The sequence below is a fragment of the Hemitrygon akajei genome, chromosome 11, assembly GCF_048418815.1.
Source record: "Hemitrygon akajei chromosome 11, sHemAka1.3, whole genome shotgun sequence".
Lineage (NCBI taxonomy): Eukaryota > Metazoa > Chordata > Chondrichthyes > Myliobatiformes > Dasyatidae > Hemitrygon > Hemitrygon akajei.
The window spans coordinates 16935969-16955971 of record NC_133134.1 but is presented as its reverse complement, the minus strand read 5'-3'; the positions used below and the strand labels follow the sequence as shown (position 1 = coordinate 16955971).

At 42.2% G+C, this 20003-nt stretch overlaps 2 protein-coding genes across 5 annotated transcripts in view; both read right to left on the bottom strand.

Annotated features, from left to right (window-relative positions):
- The window catches only part of LOC140735345 (putative protein MSS51 homolog, mitochondrial), a 48906-nt gene extending 46725 nt beyond the window's left edge, over positions 1 to 2181 (bottom strand). The window contains exon 1 of one of the 4 annotated variants that reach the window (XM_073060290.1): positions 2007 to 2181. Coding sequence is in view for 2 of the 4 variants with exons in the window: in XM_073060288.1 (XP_072916389.1) it covers positions 688 to 791 (104 nt within the window). In the remaining 2 variants the exon portion in view is untranslated. Of the gene's footprint in view, positions 1 to 687; positions 1195 to 1351; positions 1371 to 2006 lie in introns of those variants that run through there. The other 3 variants (XM_073060289.1, XM_073060288.1, XM_073060291.1) reach the window with 3 other exon arrangements.
- A 1253-nt stretch (positions 2182 to 3434) lies between these two features.
- The window catches only part of gtf3c1 (general transcription factor IIIC subunit 1), an 82355-nt gene continuing 65786 nt past the window's right edge, over positions 3435 to 20003 (bottom strand). The window contains exons 31-37 of the mRNA XM_073060279.1: positions 19620 to 19904; positions 17481 to 17728; positions 15974 to 16260; positions 12830 to 13703; positions 9549 to 9606; positions 8779 to 8971; positions 3435 to 6835 (exon numbers count right to left, since the gene is read on the bottom strand). Of these exons, the coding sequence (XP_072916380.1) occupies positions 6626 to 6835; positions 8779 to 8971; positions 9549 to 9606; positions 12830 to 13703; positions 15974 to 16260; positions 17481 to 17728; positions 19620 to 19904 (2155 nt within the window). The 3' untranslated portion in view covers positions 3435 to 6625. The remainder of the gene's footprint in view (positions 6836 to 8778; positions 8972 to 9548; positions 9607 to 12829; positions 13704 to 15973; positions 16261 to 17480; positions 17729 to 19619; positions 19905 to 20003) is intronic.

The following is a 20003-nucleotide window of genomic DNA, read 5'->3' as shown; positions in this document are numbered from 1 at the left end:
AACACTCTCTAGCGTTTACAAGGAATGGTGCAGAAAAAACAAAGCATCCAGTGAGCAGCAGTTCTGTGGGAGAAAATGCCTTTAAAATGAGGGAGGTCAGAGGAGAATGGCAGACTAGTTCAAGCTGATAGGAAGGCTGGAGTAACTCAAATAACCACGTGTAACAACAGTGGTGCGTGCAAAAGTATCTCTACCTGCACAAAATGTGGAACCCTTAAGTAGACCTTTAGGGCAACAGCAGCAGAAGACCATTAACATACACTCAGTGGCCACTTTATTAGGTACAGGAGGTACCCAATAAACTGACCACTGAGTTTATTCCTGATAAAGGAACATCTTTTTTTTCTCTTTGCAAGACAGCATTTAATTTCAGTTTACTTTGTCTGATCCCGATTAAATACATTTGCTGATGTTGAAAATCTGAAACTATACACTGTAAATGTTGGACATATTTTCTGGATAAGTCCGTTTATAAATTAAGCTCTTAAGTCATTTGTCTGACCATTTTATTCCCCAATAATAGTTTGAACCTGTGCGAAATAAAGACAAGCACAACGTTTCTAAAGCTTAATACCGCTTTCAGTATTAAGAGACATTATTTTTAATTACTGAAAGCTCTTTAGCGAGGGAACGTACTGCAAATCGATGATGGATTATCAGTAGAAAACACAAAGCTTTAACACTCACGATTCGCTCTGCCCACCTCCTCGACTTCTGTAGGTCCAGCGCTGAATGGCAACTCCAGATGTGGTTCTGGCCGGATTCCTTAAGCGCTCACTCCAAAAATACATCGGGGCTCAGCACCGCTTAGGTCTCCCACGTGTGTCAGGCCGGGAGGCCATTCGCTCCCCGGACAGTCTAGCCCTTGGTTAAACGAGCCACCTCTGCAAAACCGCGGCTCCTGTCTAGTGCTTACTGAAGATTAAGTTATGCTCTGTATTCACCACGACCGCGGGACATGTTCCCATGTCCCGTGATCATGGTCTCAAAACTTAAATAAAAACTAACAGACGTAGAACATCGGACAGTGCAGCACAGAGACAAGCCCTTCGGCCCACAATGATGTGCCGGACAAATTAAATTAGTAACCAAATGGCCAACTAAACGAATCCCTTCTTCCTACCATATCCTCCCATTCCCTCACATTCACGTGCCTATCTGAACATCTCTGAAAAATCCCCAATGTTTCTGTCTCAATCTCCACCCCAGGCAGCGCAATCCAGGCATCCTCCACTCCCCGTGTGTTTAAAAAAAAACTTGCCCGTCACATCTCCTTTGAAATTACCCCCTCTCACCTTAAACGCATGTCCGAGATGGTACGGTGAACATATATCGATGTTAATTAACTTACCTGCAATGCTCCATGAAGTTATCTGGTGAATGCTTAAGTAATTTATGTACAAATCGAATGTGCTGTCTGGTATGGGGATGTGGGGCGGGGGGGGGGGGGGGCTACTGCACAAGATCGTAGTAATTTGCAGAAACTTGTAAAATTAGTCAGCTCCATCATGGGTACCAGTTTCCGCAGTATCCAAGACATCTTGAAGGAGCGGTGCCTCAGGAAGGCGGCGTCCATCATTAAAGATCGCCACCACCCAGGACATGTCCTCTGCATACAGTTACCACCAGGTAGGGGGTACAGAAGCCTGAAGGCACACACTCAGTGATTCAGGAACAGCTTCTTCCCCTCTGCCATCTGATTACTAAACGGACATTGAACCCATAAACACTACTTCACTACTTTTTCTATTTTTGTTTTTTCCATTACTTATTTTAACTTAACTATTTAATAGACATATGTATCTCAGTTTTTTCTCTATTTTTATTTTATCACCTATTTGATTGTACTGCTGCCGTAAAGTAAACAAATTTCACTACATATGCCAGTGATCTTAACCTGATTCTGATATCAGCCATCGATTTGCACACAAGTCAATGAAACTTTCACGCTCAGACCTGGTTTTAATGGTCTCAGAACAGCTCATGTTTTTTACAGATTCACCAACCTGTCTCGAACCGTCGGCAGCTGTCGGGATGTTGCAAGGTCGCTTACGGCCAATTGAAGGGTCAACTTGCAGATAGGGAGTTTGTGAGGTACTATGTCCCCTTCCACCGCTACGTCGGGGCATCTTGCTTATCTTATTATGGTAAACTGGCATTGGTTTATTATGGTCACATGTACAGTTTAAAACAAAACTGTGCCACCCAGACGGATCATCCCATACATTCTGCTCTTGCAGAATATTGTCAAACACGAGAAAATCTGCAGAAGCTGGAAATCCAAAGCAACACACGCACAAAATGCCAGAAGAGCTCAGCAGGTCAGGCAGCATGTACAGAAAAGAGTCGACTTTTCGGTACTCTTCTCCGTGGATGCTGCCTGGCCTGCTGAGTTCCTCCAGCATTTTGTGTGTGATGCAGCTGCAGAGAAATTGAAGCGCAGGTGGTGATGCACCATCAATAACTCTCTCTGAGACGTGAAGGCGAGATATCGGCTTTTATTGACTGGAAGAAAGAACAAGTAGTAGTTGACCACCACACTACATCCTGGAGACTGAGGGCCGGGCTCAGGCTTCAATCGCCTTTATACCGGGGTCTGTGGGAGGAGCCACGGTCAGTGGGAGGGGCCACAGGAGCAGTCAGCAGGGGGCGTGTCCAGACAGGTATATGTAGTTCACCACAGGTGGATAGTGTCTTTGAGAGATCGAGAGTTCACCTTTAATTTATAAGAGGTCTTTTCTTCAAGTGTGCGACAACAGTAGGATTGAAGCTGGCCTGGAGTCTGATGGCTAGTAATTTAAATCTTTTGTATCTTCTGCCTGACGGGAGGGTGTGGAAGAAGGAATGATCAGGGTGGGAGGGTTTCTTGAATACGAGGCCACGGCAAGTGTAGATGGAGTTGGAGGCGGCAAGTTTTGCAAGTGACTGGGCAACCCCTATAACCCGCTCTCTGGCACCATAACAACCATCTCGTCAGCAGGACCACGGAGCTGATCGTTGGCTTCAGGAGGAGGAAATCAGACGTCCATGAGCCAGTCATCACCGGAGGATCAGAGATGGAGAGGTTTAGCAACTTCAAATTCCTCAGTGTTATTTTTTTTTCTGAGGTTAATAAGTACAATTACGAAGAAAACACAGCCGCATCTCTACTTCTTTAGGAGTTTGTGGAGATTTGACATAACATCTAAAACTTTGACAAACTTCTATAGACGTGTATTGACTGGCGGCATCGCAGCCTGGTATGGAAACAATACCCTTGAACAGAAAATCCTACAAGTAGTAGTAGGTATGGACCAGTGCATCACAGGTATTTGGCGGATTCCAGTTAATAGGGACACAGCAGGACCAATATACTTTGACGCAATTAAGCGGCAGTCCCAACTAGCCGGAAGGTCATGGAAATAGTTAAAATATATAAAACGGACAAACTACTGTTGAAATCGGTAACAATTTATGTATTTAAATGAAATACAGAACAAATTAGAACACTACCAATACTTTTACAGTGTAATAAAATTGTATTAGCTCATTAATAGTTATTGACCGAGGAATTCCTGTTTTGTACTTTCGATTGACTGTAAATGAACAAAATCGGTGTAGCCACCTAGTACAGTGGACTTACTTCAGACAATTCCTTCAATGACTGCGTCCCTCCAAATCTCCATTTCCAGTGTAACATTCAAGATGAATGACGATACCTACATAATTCCTAACTTGTTGAAGTGAATCCGGTTCATTTTCAGTCCCCGCCGTTTCTGGCATCTCCAAGCCTGAATGCTTGAAGGCGCGTTGAGCAAAACAGTACCGAATTGTTTTACTGCTAACTATCAGAGACAGAAATCACTGCTTTTTGAACACAAATTCATGGAACTGACGCTCTAAAAATGATCGCTCTAAGCACGGTGTCGTACGCGATTGACGCAAGTTATAACCTGTGCGGAACCAGTATCCTGTTTCAATTAAGCGGCATAGAGCCCCAAATAAACCAAAGGACTCCAGGCAGATTTTTTTCCGATTTAGTTTTTGTTACTTGAGAGTCAAACAGTTGACCCAATTACCAGAATATCTTCTATTTTCTTTAGACGCAGTAACAACAAATTGCATATTCCAGTGATCAGAAGCTGTGCAGATATTTCAGTAGGCTTTTATTTCTCCAGTTCATCACGGTCGCAATCCAAAGTGAGAATAGGAATTGGCAGTATGAAAGCAGAAGACTGACACATTTGTAGATCAGATCGGTGTAGGAGCTGGTCATTCTGCGCCAATGCTCTGGGAAGGAGTCAGTGCAGAGCAATCATCGACTCCACCCCCACTTCCTTGTGATCTTTCCTTTGAGGACAGATCCACCAATGAGGGCATCTTCAAAAAGGCGCTGCCTCAAGAAGGCACCATCCATCATGAAGGACCTTTACCGTCAAAGACAAATCCCCCTCTCATGACTACCACCAGAGAAGAGGTATAGGAGCCTGAAGTTGCACACAAAATGTTTTAGAAACAGCTTTTCCACCTGGGCTGTCAGATTTCCAAATGGTCCATGACACCACCTCACTATTTTGCCCTTTGCTGCACTATTCATTTATATTTTTATGTATTTTGATTGCTGTTTATGGTATTTTTAGGTATTGCACTGTGGTGGCTGTTTATCATGTCCGAGGATGACAGGAAATTTGTGCCGGAGGGTATTTAAAAGTGGAAAAGCTGTGGCACTGGGGCAGCTCCACTCTGAATCTCAAAAGTCCAGGTCCAGTGGTATGAACAAAAGTCACAGACTGAGGCTTGCTGCAAAGCATCAAATTGCATATGCCAGTGATAATAAACCTGACTCAGATAATCTGGTTCCATTTCAAAGGCAATCACAGGAAGTGCACCCACTGCACAGTGAGTCTACAGGCAAAGCTTGTAGGGTAGTTGCTAATGATTAAAGTATTTTTGCTCGTGGCATGCAAGAGAGACAATGGAAATGTTAGGAAGTCCACGGGCTTCACAATTTGTCTTTGCTTCAATACTAAGTCTACCCGTGTAAAATCCATGAACAAATTTCAGCATGGCTTATGCCTAACAATCCAGGAAAGGGCCACTGGACGTTAACCCGTAAGTCTCCTTGCCTATGCTTAGTGAGGCACATCAATCAGACCTCTCTAAAACTGCTAGTCTCCAGCTCTGGAAGTCTCATTCACCCTGCAATACCTACCCACTGGCCAGAGTGCAGAAATGTTTGTTTTACTGTACTGTGCAAAATTCTTAGGCATGCATATGTAGCTAGGGTGCCTAAGACGTTTATGTATTTTATGTATTACCCTGTACTGCTGCAAAAAAAAACCAAATTTCACGACATATGTGAGTGATGATAAATTTGATTCTGATATGGGTCTCTATTGTTGACTGAGTGAGAAGGGGGCAGGGAGAGGGGAAATCCTGGTTGGGAAAAGGGGAAGGGAGAAGGGAGGGAGCAGGAAGCAATAACCTAATTGTTTGGAAGCAAATTACCTTGTCTGGTATCTCAGGGCTGAGTGTGTCTGCTCCTGTGCCACCCATCCCCACCCCCGGCATTCTTCTGTCACCTGTCCCACACCCATCCCACAGCACTCCAACTCCACCCTCGCTATTCCCAACATCCGTCGCTCCCGCCAGATTTACAAACGCGCTCTCTGCTCCACTCAGACAAATGTAGTAATGTGCAAAATTCTTAGGCAAATATATATGGCTAGGTGCCTAAGACCTTTGCAGAGTACTGTAAATCCTCACCTCTAGTATGTAAAACCCTCTCATGACTCTATTTCCTCTGTGTAATCTCTCCTTGTGCTTTCACTCTGCATTCTTGTAATTCTGACTGCGTGTAATCCTCTTCTTCACAGTGCTGTCACACATGCCAAAGGCAATAAAACTCACTTCTTCCTGAAATCACTATTCCTTCAAGCCACTTCAGAGTCATAGAGCACTACAGTGCAAAAACAGACCCTTAGGTCTATCTGGGCCATGCCAAATTGTTATTCTGTCCAGTCCCATTGACCCTTACCGGGACCACTGCCAGTCATACCCTTCCTAATCACGTACCTCTCCACATCTCCTAAATGTTGAAATCAAACCGACATCCATCACTTCTGCTGACAGTGTAAACCACACTTGCAACATCCTCTCAGGTTCCTCTTAAAAATTTCACCTTTCACCTTTAACCTATGAACTCTAGTTCTAGTCTTACACAACCTTAGTAGGGAAAAAGCCAGCTTGTATTTACCTTGTCTATACCCCTCATAATTTTGTATACCTCTATCAAATCTTCCCTCATCCTCGTATGGTGCAGGAAATAAAGTCTGAACCTATTCATCTATTCCCAATAGTTGAGGTCCTCAAGTCCTAGCAACGTTATGTCTTAAAAAAGGATCTGAGAAACTAAAATTCATGTTCTGTAATCAATGCCACAGAATTAAAACGAAGGTGCATTGCAATCTAATACAAAGTCTGTGAGTTTTAGTAAAATGATTTATTCCTCATTTTCTAGTAACCCTTGGTTATTTCCCTTTAACCTGATCTTCAAACTGGTATATAAATAGTTACGGTGGCTCCCGGGACAGTCACAGCTCCTGTGGAAGCCTTCTTCATGTGAAGACCAAAGTAAACTGTGATATTACTGTATCCACTTGTTCCAGTTTGATTCATGTGGAAAGACTTTGCTGAGTTTGATGACACAGTCTATGGTAGGTTCATAAAAAACAGTGCAGCTTTCAGACAACTTGTGCCCCTGCATCTCATGAACAGTTGTTGGAGCAGAGAACAAGGACACGGGCTTGGTTTTGGTCAAGTAACGTTTTTGGATGCAGCCAATGCTTTCCAGACCCTGGGAACGAGAGAGAAATTCCAGGTCAGTAAAGTCCATTCTCTCAACATGTAGAAACCTTCATTACAATACTGAACGTGTTTCAACTAACATTTTAATACCACAATAAAACAAATTATTGAAAACTTGTAGTGATGCTCTCAACATTTGTAATAAGAGGTGCTATTTCTTGAGCAGAAATCTTGACTGTGATTAATTAAATAACTGATAAGATTATGGTATGTAACGGTTAGCACAATGCTTAACAACACCAGCTACAAGAATAGGGCTCAATTCCCAACACTGTCTGCAAGGAGATTGTACGTACTCCCCGCCACCGCATGGGTTTCCTCCCACATTCCAAAGACGCATGGTTTGGGTTAGTGAGTTGTGGACATGCTATGTTGATGCCAGAAGTGTGGCAAAACTTGTGAGCTGCCCTGCACAATCCTCACTGATTCGATTTGACAGAAATAACGCATTTCACTGCATGTTTCTATCTACCTGTGACAAATAAAGCCAATCTTTAAGCAATAGTAAACTAAGCTGAACAAGTTAACACCCCAAACCTCCTTTCATTCCTCCCTCATGACAAAAAAACATCCACGTTTGCAACACAATACAGAATAGGCTCTATGCTTTCTCTAAATGTCCATCTATAGAACAAAGGCAATAAAATGATACATTGAACTGCTGCCTAGGAAATTTGGTTTAGTGTTAAAGAAACAACAATGACAATGGGCATCATTTTCCCAACAACTTTTTAACCTAGTGAATATTTAAAATGTCACTAAGCCTTTGTTCTCATGAGCGGCAGAAATAATACATCTGGTTTTGCAAAAATTGTGGGATGCAGCTTTTGGTCATCACATGGGTTTACTCAACAATTGTGAACCAAATTAATTAGTGACTGAAGTAGTACACTGTCCAACTTCCTCCCATGGTCCAAATCAGCCTTATGGACGTGATGTTAAACGAGGTCTTATTCTTTCAGGTGGGAGTAAATACTTAACCCCCATGACTGCTGTGTTCTGCAAATGACTTCGATTCAGCAGTACGTCATTAGCTGTGAAGTGGTTCCCAGTGTTGCCAGCTTATAAACGGCACTGTGCAAGTATAATACGCATGCTTGTAATATGACCTGCTGAGTTCCTTCGGCATTGCTCAAGACTTCCAGCACCTGCAGAATCTTGTATTCACATTGCTACAGATATAATGGACGTGAGCACCTTTTATGGAAGTACCAATTTGTTTGGTCATGTTAAAATCATGGAACTCGCCCACAAAAAAACCTGAAACTACCCAGATAAAGAGAGTATAACAATTATTGCGAAAACACTGTCTCCTGTTTAATTGATGTTGCTTGTAACAAAATAAAAGCAGCTAAAAGCTCATTTGGCAAATTTGGTCTTAACTTCCAAAAAAAAATCTGAATAAAACTTAATTAACCTCCTGATCCGAAACATTGACCACTTTTCCCCTCTACAAATGTTGTCTGACCTGCTGAGTTCCTCCAGCCAATTAACCTTTCACAGCTCAGAAATGACCTGATTACTGGAAATTACATTCTCTATAAATATCAGGAGTGTAATCCCAATGGTTAGTTAAAGTCTGTCCCGAGCCTTACAGGCTCATCAGGCCGGTGCTCATGCCGGGTCCCGTGGCGTGAAGCGACTGAGAGTACGAGACTCATCTGCCCCCCCCTCCTCCCCAGATAGGACGCCAGTCTATCGCGAGGTTAACCCCCATCATTTTGCCAGCACCCATTTTCAGCTGGGTGGACCGGAGCAGTGTGTGGTTAAGTGCCTTGCTCAAGGACACAACACGCTGCCTCAGCTGGGGCTCGAACTCACAAACTTCAGATTGCTAGTCCAACGCCTTAACCACTTGGCCACGTGCCACAATCCCAATGGATTTCACATTATAAACCATTTCCATCTACCTATATATATATAAAAACTCACCCGTAGTAATTCCCTCACAACTACAGGCTGCAGTACAGCACTGTAGTAGCTTAATAGTTTCTGTTCTGTGATCCCAGGTTTTGCCATTATATGGTACAGGACAGCTTCTATCATTCCTTTACACACAGGTTTATTCAGGCTCCCATCAACAATCCTCCAGGGATGGCAGAAAAAATTAATCTGCTCGTATTCACTGTAAGATTTAACAAGAAATTTAGTTATTTCATGAGAATGACATCTTTTAAAATATAGATTCTCCTTTGCCATTTTATTTTGCTAATGAATAACTACGAATACTTTACAATGGCAATCAACTCAATTAATCTCATCCCGTCTAGAGTATCCAATACTCAGTTGGTTGTCGGGAAGTTGTCTTGGGTATGACTGTGGAACTGTACTGTCATGGCCAAGATAAGGGAATCCTGTGATTATACTTTTTCCTGGGAAAGAAGCGGTGACTGACGAGATTGGTGGGAAGGTGCCGATGTGCTGGGCTTGGGGACCTATGAAGGCCTCTAATTCAATATATTAAAACTTCCCGAAATAGTGCATTTTCCATTCATGTCAGAGTCCTGATTAGACATACGAGTTAATAGATGGCAGAGCCTGTTTGTGTACCACCAGGCTAATATTATCAAAATTATTGGAGATCTGGTCAATAACAGCACAATTCATCATCACACAAGCTCAAGTACAGATTCACTATTTCTTGATTAGAGATTTCCCATCTTCAATTAAAATGTATGATTGTAATAATGTTAAACACCTACTTGTCTGATTCGGTCTGCAAGATACTGTCCATCTTGACATCCTCCTTAACTGTATCTCCTACAGTGAAAGATTAAAAGCAATTTTAGTTTTAATTCTAAGAGTCATCAAAGTAAAAGACTCGATGGATTAGAAATAAAATGTTTTTGTAAAACAAGATGTTTAAAGAAAATTGAGATGTCTCTCACAGAAACATAGAAAAACTACAGCACAATACAGGCCCTTCGGCCCACAAAACCATGCCGAACCTGTCCTCTCATTAGTTATTCTTCATACAAATCCAATGCTTCTGAAGGTATCAAATAAGTGTTACCAAGCATGCAGAGGAACTAATGCTTTTAGATACAAACCCAAATGAACAACAGAGTATAGAGAAAGCTTCAGACAGCTAAAAGAAAAGTCATAAATCATTGTCTGCTCTAGCCATTTACAACCAAATATAATTTTCCTTAGGAAAACTGAGACAATGAGGTAGGCAACTTGTGGTTTCTTTTCAGTCATAAAATATGCATTTAATGGTAAAAGAAAGTTAAAGGGCTCCAACTTAAGTTGCTGGAAATACTCAGCATGTCATATATAACTTGTGGAAAGAGAAACAGTGAACAGTTCAGCTTGAGGTCCCTTCATCAGAGCTGGGAAAGAGAATTTCATTTCAGTTCCTGGCAATTTCCCATTTTGAGCTGCTTGGATTCACTATACCTGAAATTAAAATGTTTTTAAAAAAAATCTGTAAATTTAAAAGAATAAAACACCTGAAATTGATTGAATGCCAGATTGACTCAATGGGCCAAATGGAAATTATAAAAGTTACAACATTTTTTTGGAAAAGGAACCTGGAATTTAAAAAAATATTGCAGGATTTTGCAAATAAAACATGTGACAGTCGTTTTATGTGCTTAGCAAAATCTGTAGCCCTTTACTTCCATTGCAAACAAACCTAAAGCAGCTGCCTTACACTGATAAAAACACAAAATGCTGGCAGAACTCAGCAGGCCAGACAGTATCTATGGGAGGAGGTAGTGACGACGTTTCGGGCCAAAACCCTTCATCAGGAGTGAATTTTGTGTTCTTATTTATTTCCAGCATCTGCAGATTCACTTGTGTTGCCTTACACTGATAATCAATACAGCAGATAAAGTCTCTTAAAGCGAATGCAACAACTCAATGATGGTGTTTGTGAATTGTGTTGTAGAATAGTTTCTATCATGGACAATGTCACCCATTACATTACCCTACAATATTAAGAATGTAAAATAAAACTGAAACAAAAAACATCAGCAATAACAAATAATAAAACCCTTCAAATTAAAGAATGCTTCAGAAGTATAATAAAAAATGCTCTGGTGTATCAGAGTGCTCTTACAGTAAACCTGTTCTCTGCTCTGCCTGGTTACATGACTTCAGATCCTCGAGCACTGTTTGACTTTTAACTGATATCTTCTCTCCTACTGAAAACTAAATTGTGTTTTTTTCTGGTTTTTTCCCCCATTCTGAGGAAGGATTCCAAGCCTGAAACCTTACCATATCTCCTTCCACAGATGCTGCCCAACCTGCTGAGTATTTCCACCATTCTGTTTTTGTTTCAGCATTTACTGCCCTTTTCTAATTATTCTTGGAAAAGAATATCCTGCTGTGCTATTTCAATAAAAACAGTGAAGAGGCATCTGTGACCCAGCTGTGGGTCTCAAATCACATAGCCAAACACAGCACAGAAAGCAAATTTCTCCAAAAACACTGGTAGACCAGAGGATTTTTTAAATTACACATTTTTATGCTTTTTAAAAAAAATTCTGGATGTGGTGCCCTTTCTAATCTATGGTGTATTATTTTATTCATATTATTATATTATTTTATTGTTTTAAAATAATATAAAACATTTTATACATTTATATCATTTTATAATTTTTTAAAAAAAAAGAGTAACAGGTCCAACGAGCCTGCGCCACCCACTTACACCCACGTTGTCAAGGGCAGAACATACAAACTCCTTACAGACAGCAGCAAGCAGTAGGAATTGAACCTGGGTCGCTGGCGCTGTATCAGTTTTACACTAACAATAACATTACCGAGCTGCCCAAAAGCTTTATTCTTTTTAGTTGCAGTTTTATTTCACTGACAGTGTTTAAATTGGCAAGCTACTGTGAACTCATCCCTGGATCATTAGCTCAGATTTTAGGATCACTAATCCAATAACATTACCATAAGTCTTTAAATTCAATGATTCCCAAATACCCAGCAGCACCAGTGGTCGTGGGACACTGCAGCCAATTCCCTGCACTAATGACCCCAACTCTCAAATTGGACCCGTCACATCCTGCTCATCTTCCTGCCAGTGAGGCAAGGGCTGGAGAGTGAGAAGGATGCAGAATGTAGTCACACTTGTTCCCCTCACTATGGTTCTAAGTTGCTCCACGGTGGACATTTCAGAGTTCTGTTCATGTTCACGTTTCTGGATGATGTTACAACAAAGTAGGTTAAAAAAAATTATCCTAACACCAGAATGTTTAGGGAGCTTTACCATGATAAACATCATTACATGGAAGCTGCAATGAATAACTAATGAAACATTTCAAAAATTGGAGCAACACACACACACACGCACAAAATACTGGAGGAACACGGCAAGTCAGGCAGCATCTAGACAGGGGAATAAACAGTTGATGTTTTGGGCTAAGACCCTTCATCTCAGCCCAAAATGCCGACCATTTATTTTTCTCCATAAATGTTGCCTGACTTAGTTCCTCCAGCATTTTGTGTGTGTTGCTCTAGATTCCCAGCATCTGCAGAATCTCTCATCAGAAGAGTGAAGGGAGAATCTCAGTGAAACCTATTGAATATTGAAAAGCCTAGATAGAGTGCATGTGGAGAAGAGCTTTCCTTTCGGACAAGTGGCCACACCCTCACAACACAAGGATGTCCTTTAGAAGAGAGATGAGGAGGAATTTCATTAGCCAGCGGGGTACTGAATCTGTGGAACTCATTGCCACAGATGACTGTGAAGGCCAAGTTATTGGGTATATTTAAAGTGGAGGGAGATAGATTCTTGATTAGTAAGGGTATTAAAGGTTACAGGGAGAAGGAAAGAGAATGGGGTTGACAGGGAGAATAAATCCGCCATGATTGAATGGCGGAGCAGACTCAATGGGTCAAAAGCCTAATTCTGCTCTAATGTCATATGGTCTCTTGTATTCCATAAACTAGACTAGTTTAAAGCGACAAGATCCAATGTTCCAATGTGTGTAAGAACAGTTACCATAATGCAAGCTCTGTAGACTCAAATTACCTTCCTTCTGAAGACCAGGTCTGTCCTGACTCTTGCTTACTTGAGGATCTTGGTCATGTGGTAAATTCTTCTCGGGATTCACTGCAGATTTATCACCTTTGAGAACTTGCTCTTCCACAGGATGGATTGTTTCAGTGTGTCCCTCACTCAACGTGGGCTTCGCTTTGTCATCTCTCACGGACTGGTGGCCTGACTGGCCACGATACTCCTCAGCAGTCATTTCTGAAGAGGTGTTTAGACTTTTAACATCACCTGAAGAATTAAACCCTTCACAGCTCTCATCTCCATCCGGAACCTGCTTGCTGCTTAGCCTCCCTGGATCAGTCTGCTGATCTGGGTTATTTTCCAGTGAGGAGGCAGAAGGCGACAGATGTTGGGAGAAGCTGGTTTTTGCTTCATCTGCTGCGCTCTTTTGCAGATCTGAGGAATCCAAGCTTAGCTCAGAAGGTTCACTTTCCCGAGACCGTTTACAAGGATGTCCGTGGTCAATTGTTTCAGCTTCAGTTTCTTCAATAGTTCTTTTATTTCCAGTCGCAATAGATGTATCACCTGAACAAACTGGCTCATTCTGTGTGGTTGTGCACTCAGAATTGTGCTGCTCAACACCTTCCTTTGAGATGGTAGTAGTAAGATCACGATTTACACCCATCGGCTGCGCTTCAGTGCGATCACCTGGCACAATGTCTTTTGTGTCCGTCTCTAAACGGCTCATTTCACTGCTAGGCTCGGATCCCCTCTTGGGAAGAGAAACAGACTTCTCGTTACTCTTCCAAACACAAAATGGATGAAGCATCCATGGGTAAGCGTGCGTTATTGCAACCAACCGTGTCGTCGAGCCACCGACTTCGATCACTTGGTCCAATGCAATCAAATCCTGCAAGATGAATCAAACCTCAAGTAAACTGCAAAATTTTTGCAATCGTTTAACAAACCACTCTTCAAGCATTTAACTTATTCACTCCAATTCATTTTAAATCACAAAGAATTCCTGCAATCTGATCTGTTTTTCCTCTGTTAGTGTCCTATCTTTAAGCATCTATGAGTTTTGGGTTCTTTCCTCCTCCATCAACCCTCCCTTCAGGTTTCTGGTTTTCAACTACCACCCACCGTATGAGTCTCCACAACCAACACATCATTCTCTACAACTTCTGCCATCTCCAATGGGATTCTACCACCATTCTTTACTTCTTCCCTACTCTCCATTTTCCATAGGGATCATTTCCTCCAAGATTCCTTTCCCTATTAATCCCTCCCCACTAATCTCGCTCCTGCATATATCCTTGCAAGCTGCAGAAATGCTGCATCTACCTATTCACCTCCTCACTCACCTCCCTATTCACCTCTTCCCTTACCTCCATTCAGGGCCCCAAACAACACTTCACCTGCAAATCTGTTGGGGTCATCTACTGCAACTGGAACTCCCGATGCAACCTCCTCTACATTGGTGCCACCCGATAAAAATTGGGGGGCCACTTTGTCAAGAACCTTCACTCCATCCGCAATAAGCAGAATTTCCCAATGGCCAACAGCTTTAATTCCTATCGCATTCCCATTCTGACATGTTGGTCAATGGCTTCTTCTTCTGCCAAGATGAGGCCACTCTCAGTGCAGAGGAACAACACCTCATATTCTGTCTGGGTAGCCTCCAACCTGATGATATAAACATCAACTTCTTCTAACAACACACACAAAATGCTGGTGGAACGCAGCAGGCCAGGCAGCATCTATAGGAAGAAGCACTGTCGATGTTTCGGGCCGAGACCCTGCGTCAGGACTAATGGAAAGGAAAGACAGTAAGAGATTTAAAAGCATTTGTGTGTGTTTCTTGTATTTCCAGCATCTGCAGATTTCCTCGTGTTGCCTGGCCTGCTGCGTTCCACCAGCATTTTGTGTGTGCTGCTTGAATTTCCAGCATCTGCAGATTTCCTTGTGTTTGCTGATCAATTTCTTCTGCCAGTATTTTCCCCCCACCGCTGTCCTAATCTTCTATTCTCAATTTGGCTTCTTCCCTCTTCTCCTCGCCTGCTTATCACCTCTCCCTGGTGCCCCTCCTTCTTCCCTTTCTCCCAGAGTCAACTCTCCTCTCCTATCAGATTCCTTCTCCCCTAGCCTTCTGCACCTTTTCCACCTATCATCTCCCAGCTTCCCTCACCTCCCCCACCTGACTTCACCTATCATCTTCTAACTTGTCCTCCTTCACCCACCCCCTCCCCATCTTTTTATTCTGGCATCTTCCTCCTTCGTTTCCAGTCCTGAAGAAGAGCCTCAGCCCAAAACTTCGACCTTTTATTCATTTCCATGAATGCTGCCTGAGCTGCTGAGCTCCTTCAGCACTTTGTGTGTGTAACCCTTAAGTAGTGTTAGCATACTTGTACACCATATTCCTGATGCAGTCACACCAAAGTTTGATACTGAATAAACACTAGCTTCCAGCAGGTAGTCACATCTATCGGTCCCCCCTCCTTCCCCTTCTCCCATAGTCCACTTTCCTCTCCCATCAGATTTCTCCTTCTTCAGCCTTTTCCACCTCTCACCTTCTTGTTCTCGCTTCTTCCCCGTCTTCCCCAGTCCTGACAAAGGGCTTTGGCCCAAAACTATGACTTTTCAAAGATGCTGCCTAACCTGCTGAGTTCCTCCAGCATTTTGTAGGTAGTGAGACTTGTCTTTAACACTAGACCAAAAGTGATACATTTAACTTCAGAACTAAAATAAGCACATTTTAAGAAAAAGATATCTTCAAGTGAACCCACACTTTCATGTGTGGCTTGACAGCTAACAACAGTATTGCTTTTTACAGACAGACAGACATACTTTATTGATCCCGAGGGAAGTTGGGTTTCGTTACAGTTGCACCAACCAATAATAGAGTAGAAATATAGCAAAATAAAACCAGAAATAATTAAATGATAATAAGTAAATTATGCCAAGTGGACATAAGTCCAGGACCAGCCTATTGGCTCTGAGTGTCTGACACTCCGATTGAGCAGTTGTAAAGTACAAAAGGATATTACCAAGTTAAACAAAATACAGATGTAACATAGGCTTACGCATTTACTAGACTCATAAGCAGGCAATCACAATTTATACTTAGAAACTTTCAATCAACCAGAAACAGTCTAGAAATATTTTTACATTTAAACAAACCTGTAAGTACTGCCTTAAAGTCCTGGTCCTAGCATTCAAGACCTCTTCGTACTGAGCAAACCTCTGAGCTAATTTTGTTATCTCAATCCCAAAGTTGGAGCATTCTTCAACTGCACTGGAGATCTCCTGCACAGCCACCAGATCCTCAGGGCTGTACCCGAGCTCCTCTTCAAAGTGTTTCTGAACTTTCTCTCCTCCATACTCAGTCGTGCTGGGTTTAAACACCTTTGTGAATGATGGAGGTAGAGCAGCTGGTCCTGAGTCTGTCTGAAACAAAGTGGCTAAATCTGCCACGAGAGAAAGATATAACTGCATTTATCAAAATAGTTAGACAAAAACTATAATTATAATTATTACTAATGGGTTAACTATAATTGTAACTACTACAAATGATGGCAACAAAACAAGAAGCTCTGCAACCTAACATGGTCTGCAGCTGGAAGCACTTCTTGCAGATGCTGTCATTCGGGACACTGGAGGTTTCTCTGCCTTCCCAAATCCCACAAGAGCATTCCGCTATTCTGCCTGACATCCCCACTGCCCTAACTGCAATAAGGAAAGAAAGTAAATTATCCAAAAAAAAAATCTACATACAGCCTCTGCTCTCCTCGCTGAAGCTCCTTGAGCCAAGGTCTCAGTTTCCCATAAGACACATGAACAGAATGAGGTCATTTGGCTCATCAATTGTGCTCCACCATTCCATCATGACTGAGTTATTATCCCTCTCCAGCCTTCTCCCCATAACCTTTGACACCCTGATTAATCAAGAAACTATTACCCTCCACCTTAAATATACCAACAACTATACCTGCATAACCACCTATGGCAATGAATTCCACAGATTCACCACACTGACTAAAGAAACTTTTCCTCATCTCAGTTCTAACTGAATGTCCCTCTATTCTGAGACTGTGCACTCTGGTCCTAGACTCCCGCACTATAGGAAACATCCTCTTTACATCCACTCTATCTAGGCCTTTCAATATTTGAAATGTTTCAATGAGATCCCCCTCATCCTTCTAAACTCCAGCCAGTACAGACCAGGAGGCATCAAGTGCTCCTCATATGTCAACTCTTTTCATACTCGGAATTATTCTCATGAAATACCTCTGGACCCTCTCCAATGCCAGATATCAGGCCCAAAGTTCCTCACAGTACTCCAAGTGCAATCTGACCAATCAGTGCCTTATCGGCAACATTACGTCCCCTCTCTAACACTATCCCATTCACACAATGGCCGCTCTGCTTAAATCTAATTTATTTTTATTGGCCTTTGTTGCATCCCACTATTTCAGAATCAGAATATCCTGACCAGGTCCACTTGCTTTTTTTTTTAAAAAAACCTGCTCCCACAAGGCACTATCCAACTACTCCTCACAATCTCAGGCGTGCAAATGACTGTGCAATTAGAAAAATTGCTCAGTCTTGGATAAATAAGACATGCAAACTGAAAGGTTCAATAGTTATGACAACACAAGAAATGGCATTCTAAAACTTAATGACTCACCATCATGGGTGCTCAAGCTTCCTTGAGCTGGCGTTGAACGGATTTTTAACCTCACCCGACAGGAGTTTACCACTATGTTGTCGTTTGGATTAAGGTTGCGTGTGCTCACAATGCCTGGTGCATAGTACCCTCTCATTAGCAAGTAATTAGTATGCGAGGCCTGAGGAGCCTTCACTTCAAATTTGGGCTTACTCCCAACATCTTCCAGCTCATCCTCCTCATCATCTTCGATGCTTTCCTTCCCCAACCTAACACACAAGAAAGCAGAGTTAATTACTTAAAAACTCAAATGTCCAGTCGAGCTAAAGCATGAGAAGTACTCAGCCAATGATAAGCTATATGATTATTCAGTTCTCAGCAATTAGTGCTTAGGAACTGCACAACTTGCACACTGATGTGGGGCTTCATATTAAATCCATTTTGAGATTAATAAAAGGAAAGAGAGTCAACGAATTCAGGGTTTCTACTTCCATGCATGAAGGAATCCTGAAGTTGGGGACACTTGCGTATGGGATATAGGGATCTATCCTGGGCCCACCATATTGATGCAATTATGAAGTAGTTACAGCAGCAGCTATATTTCATTAGAAGTTTCAGGGGATTTGGTATGTCACCAAATACTCTAGCAAATTTCTACAGATGCGCTGTGGAGAACTTTATAACTGTTTGCATCACAGTCTGGTATGGAGGGGCTACTGTACAGGATGAAAAGGCTGCAGAAGGTTGCAAACTCAGCCAGCTGCATCATGGCACTAGCCTTCACAGCTTTGGGAAAGACCCCTTCCCCTCATCATCCAGGACATGCTCTCTTCTCATTAACACTATCAAGGTGATGGTACAGGAGCTTGAAGACACACACTCAACGTTTTAGGAACAGTTTCTTTCATTCTGCTATTAGTTTTATGACCAGACACTGAAACACCCCATGAACATGACCTCACTAATTTTCGTCTCATTGTGTACTACTTAGTTAATTTTAAAATTTTAATATTTCTTACAGTAATGTATTGTTTTTATGTATTCCATTGTACTGCTGCTGCAAAACAACAAACTTCACAACATATGTCAGTGATAATAAATCTAATTCTGAATCTGGGATTTGCTGTCACTTACTCTCAAAATTCAGGACAACAGTTACACCTGACTGCAACTAGGTTATCAACATTTTACTCAAAATAACACCCAGGCTTTGACACCTGTAACTATGAACATCATTTCAATAATGAATACAGTCTTGATTACTCATGATGCTTGACAGAGTAGTCACTCAGTCTATTGTGGCCTGGTATAAAATACCAGACAATTACTTTATGTAAAACTGTAAACACAGTTTAAAGCAGGAGTTCTCAACCTGAGGTGCATGGATCAATCGGTTAATGGTAGGGGTCCATGGCATAAGAAAAGGTTAGGAACCCCAGGTAAGGACTCAGCAAGTCAGGCGGCATATATGAAAGGGAATAAACAGCTGACATTCTGGGCCAAGACCTTTCATCAGGACTGGAAAGGTAGATGGAAAGAAGCCACGATAAGAAAGCGGGGGGAGGGAAAGGAGTACAAGCTGAAAGGTGACAGGTGAGATCAGACGAGGGCGAAGATAGGTACGTCGGTGGTGGGGAGGAACTGAAGTGAGAAGCTGAGAGATGATAGGTGGAAAAGGTAAAGGGCTGAGGAAGGAATTTGACAGGAGAGTGGACCACGGGAGAAAGGGAGGAAGGAGCGGCAGCAAAGGGAGGTGATAGGCAGGTGAAGGGAAAGGAAAGGAGAACCAGAATAGGGAAAAATCGATGTTCATGCCATCCTGGTGGCTACCCGGGCAGAATATGAGGTGTTGCTCCTCCAACCTGAGTATGGCCTCACTGTGGCAGTTTAAAGCTATTCTCATCACTACAGGCTAGAAAGTACTGTCTGTAAAATTCCAAATAAAAATGGATTTGGATTACATGAAAGCACCAGCTTTCTACCAAATCAAATCTCACTCTGAATCTAATTAACACGTATCTGAACACTGATAAAAAGTCTGTCAGCACGTCTGAACTCCAAACATTCTCACCCAATAGTAACAGAACTACCAAAAAGCATAAATAACAGTAGGAAATGGGCTTGGGGAAATATTCATCTATGAAAACCTGATGCCCGTACCTTTTTATGACTTCATTATCTACCAGCATACTGTCCACAACCACAATCTGCTCAGGGATTGAGACATGGAAAGAGAGCAGACCGAGGATAAACAAGGATATCGTAGCTACACAACAGCCACCATTTCCATCCAGAGGGTAGGTGACCATATCAGCCTCAGTGGATGCATCTATGTCCTGGAATGAAAAGACGCTGGGGAGATCTGCTGCTCCTGTACTCTTCAGTTTTTGCACAAACTTATACGATTCGGAACAAATATTACTCGGAAAGCGCCAGACAAAGTGCCTAGAAAAAAATCATCCACATGAAATGTTAGAAAATCTAGGAGCTTTCAGAACACCAAACAATAACAGCATAACACATTTGAGATAGATGGAACCAACG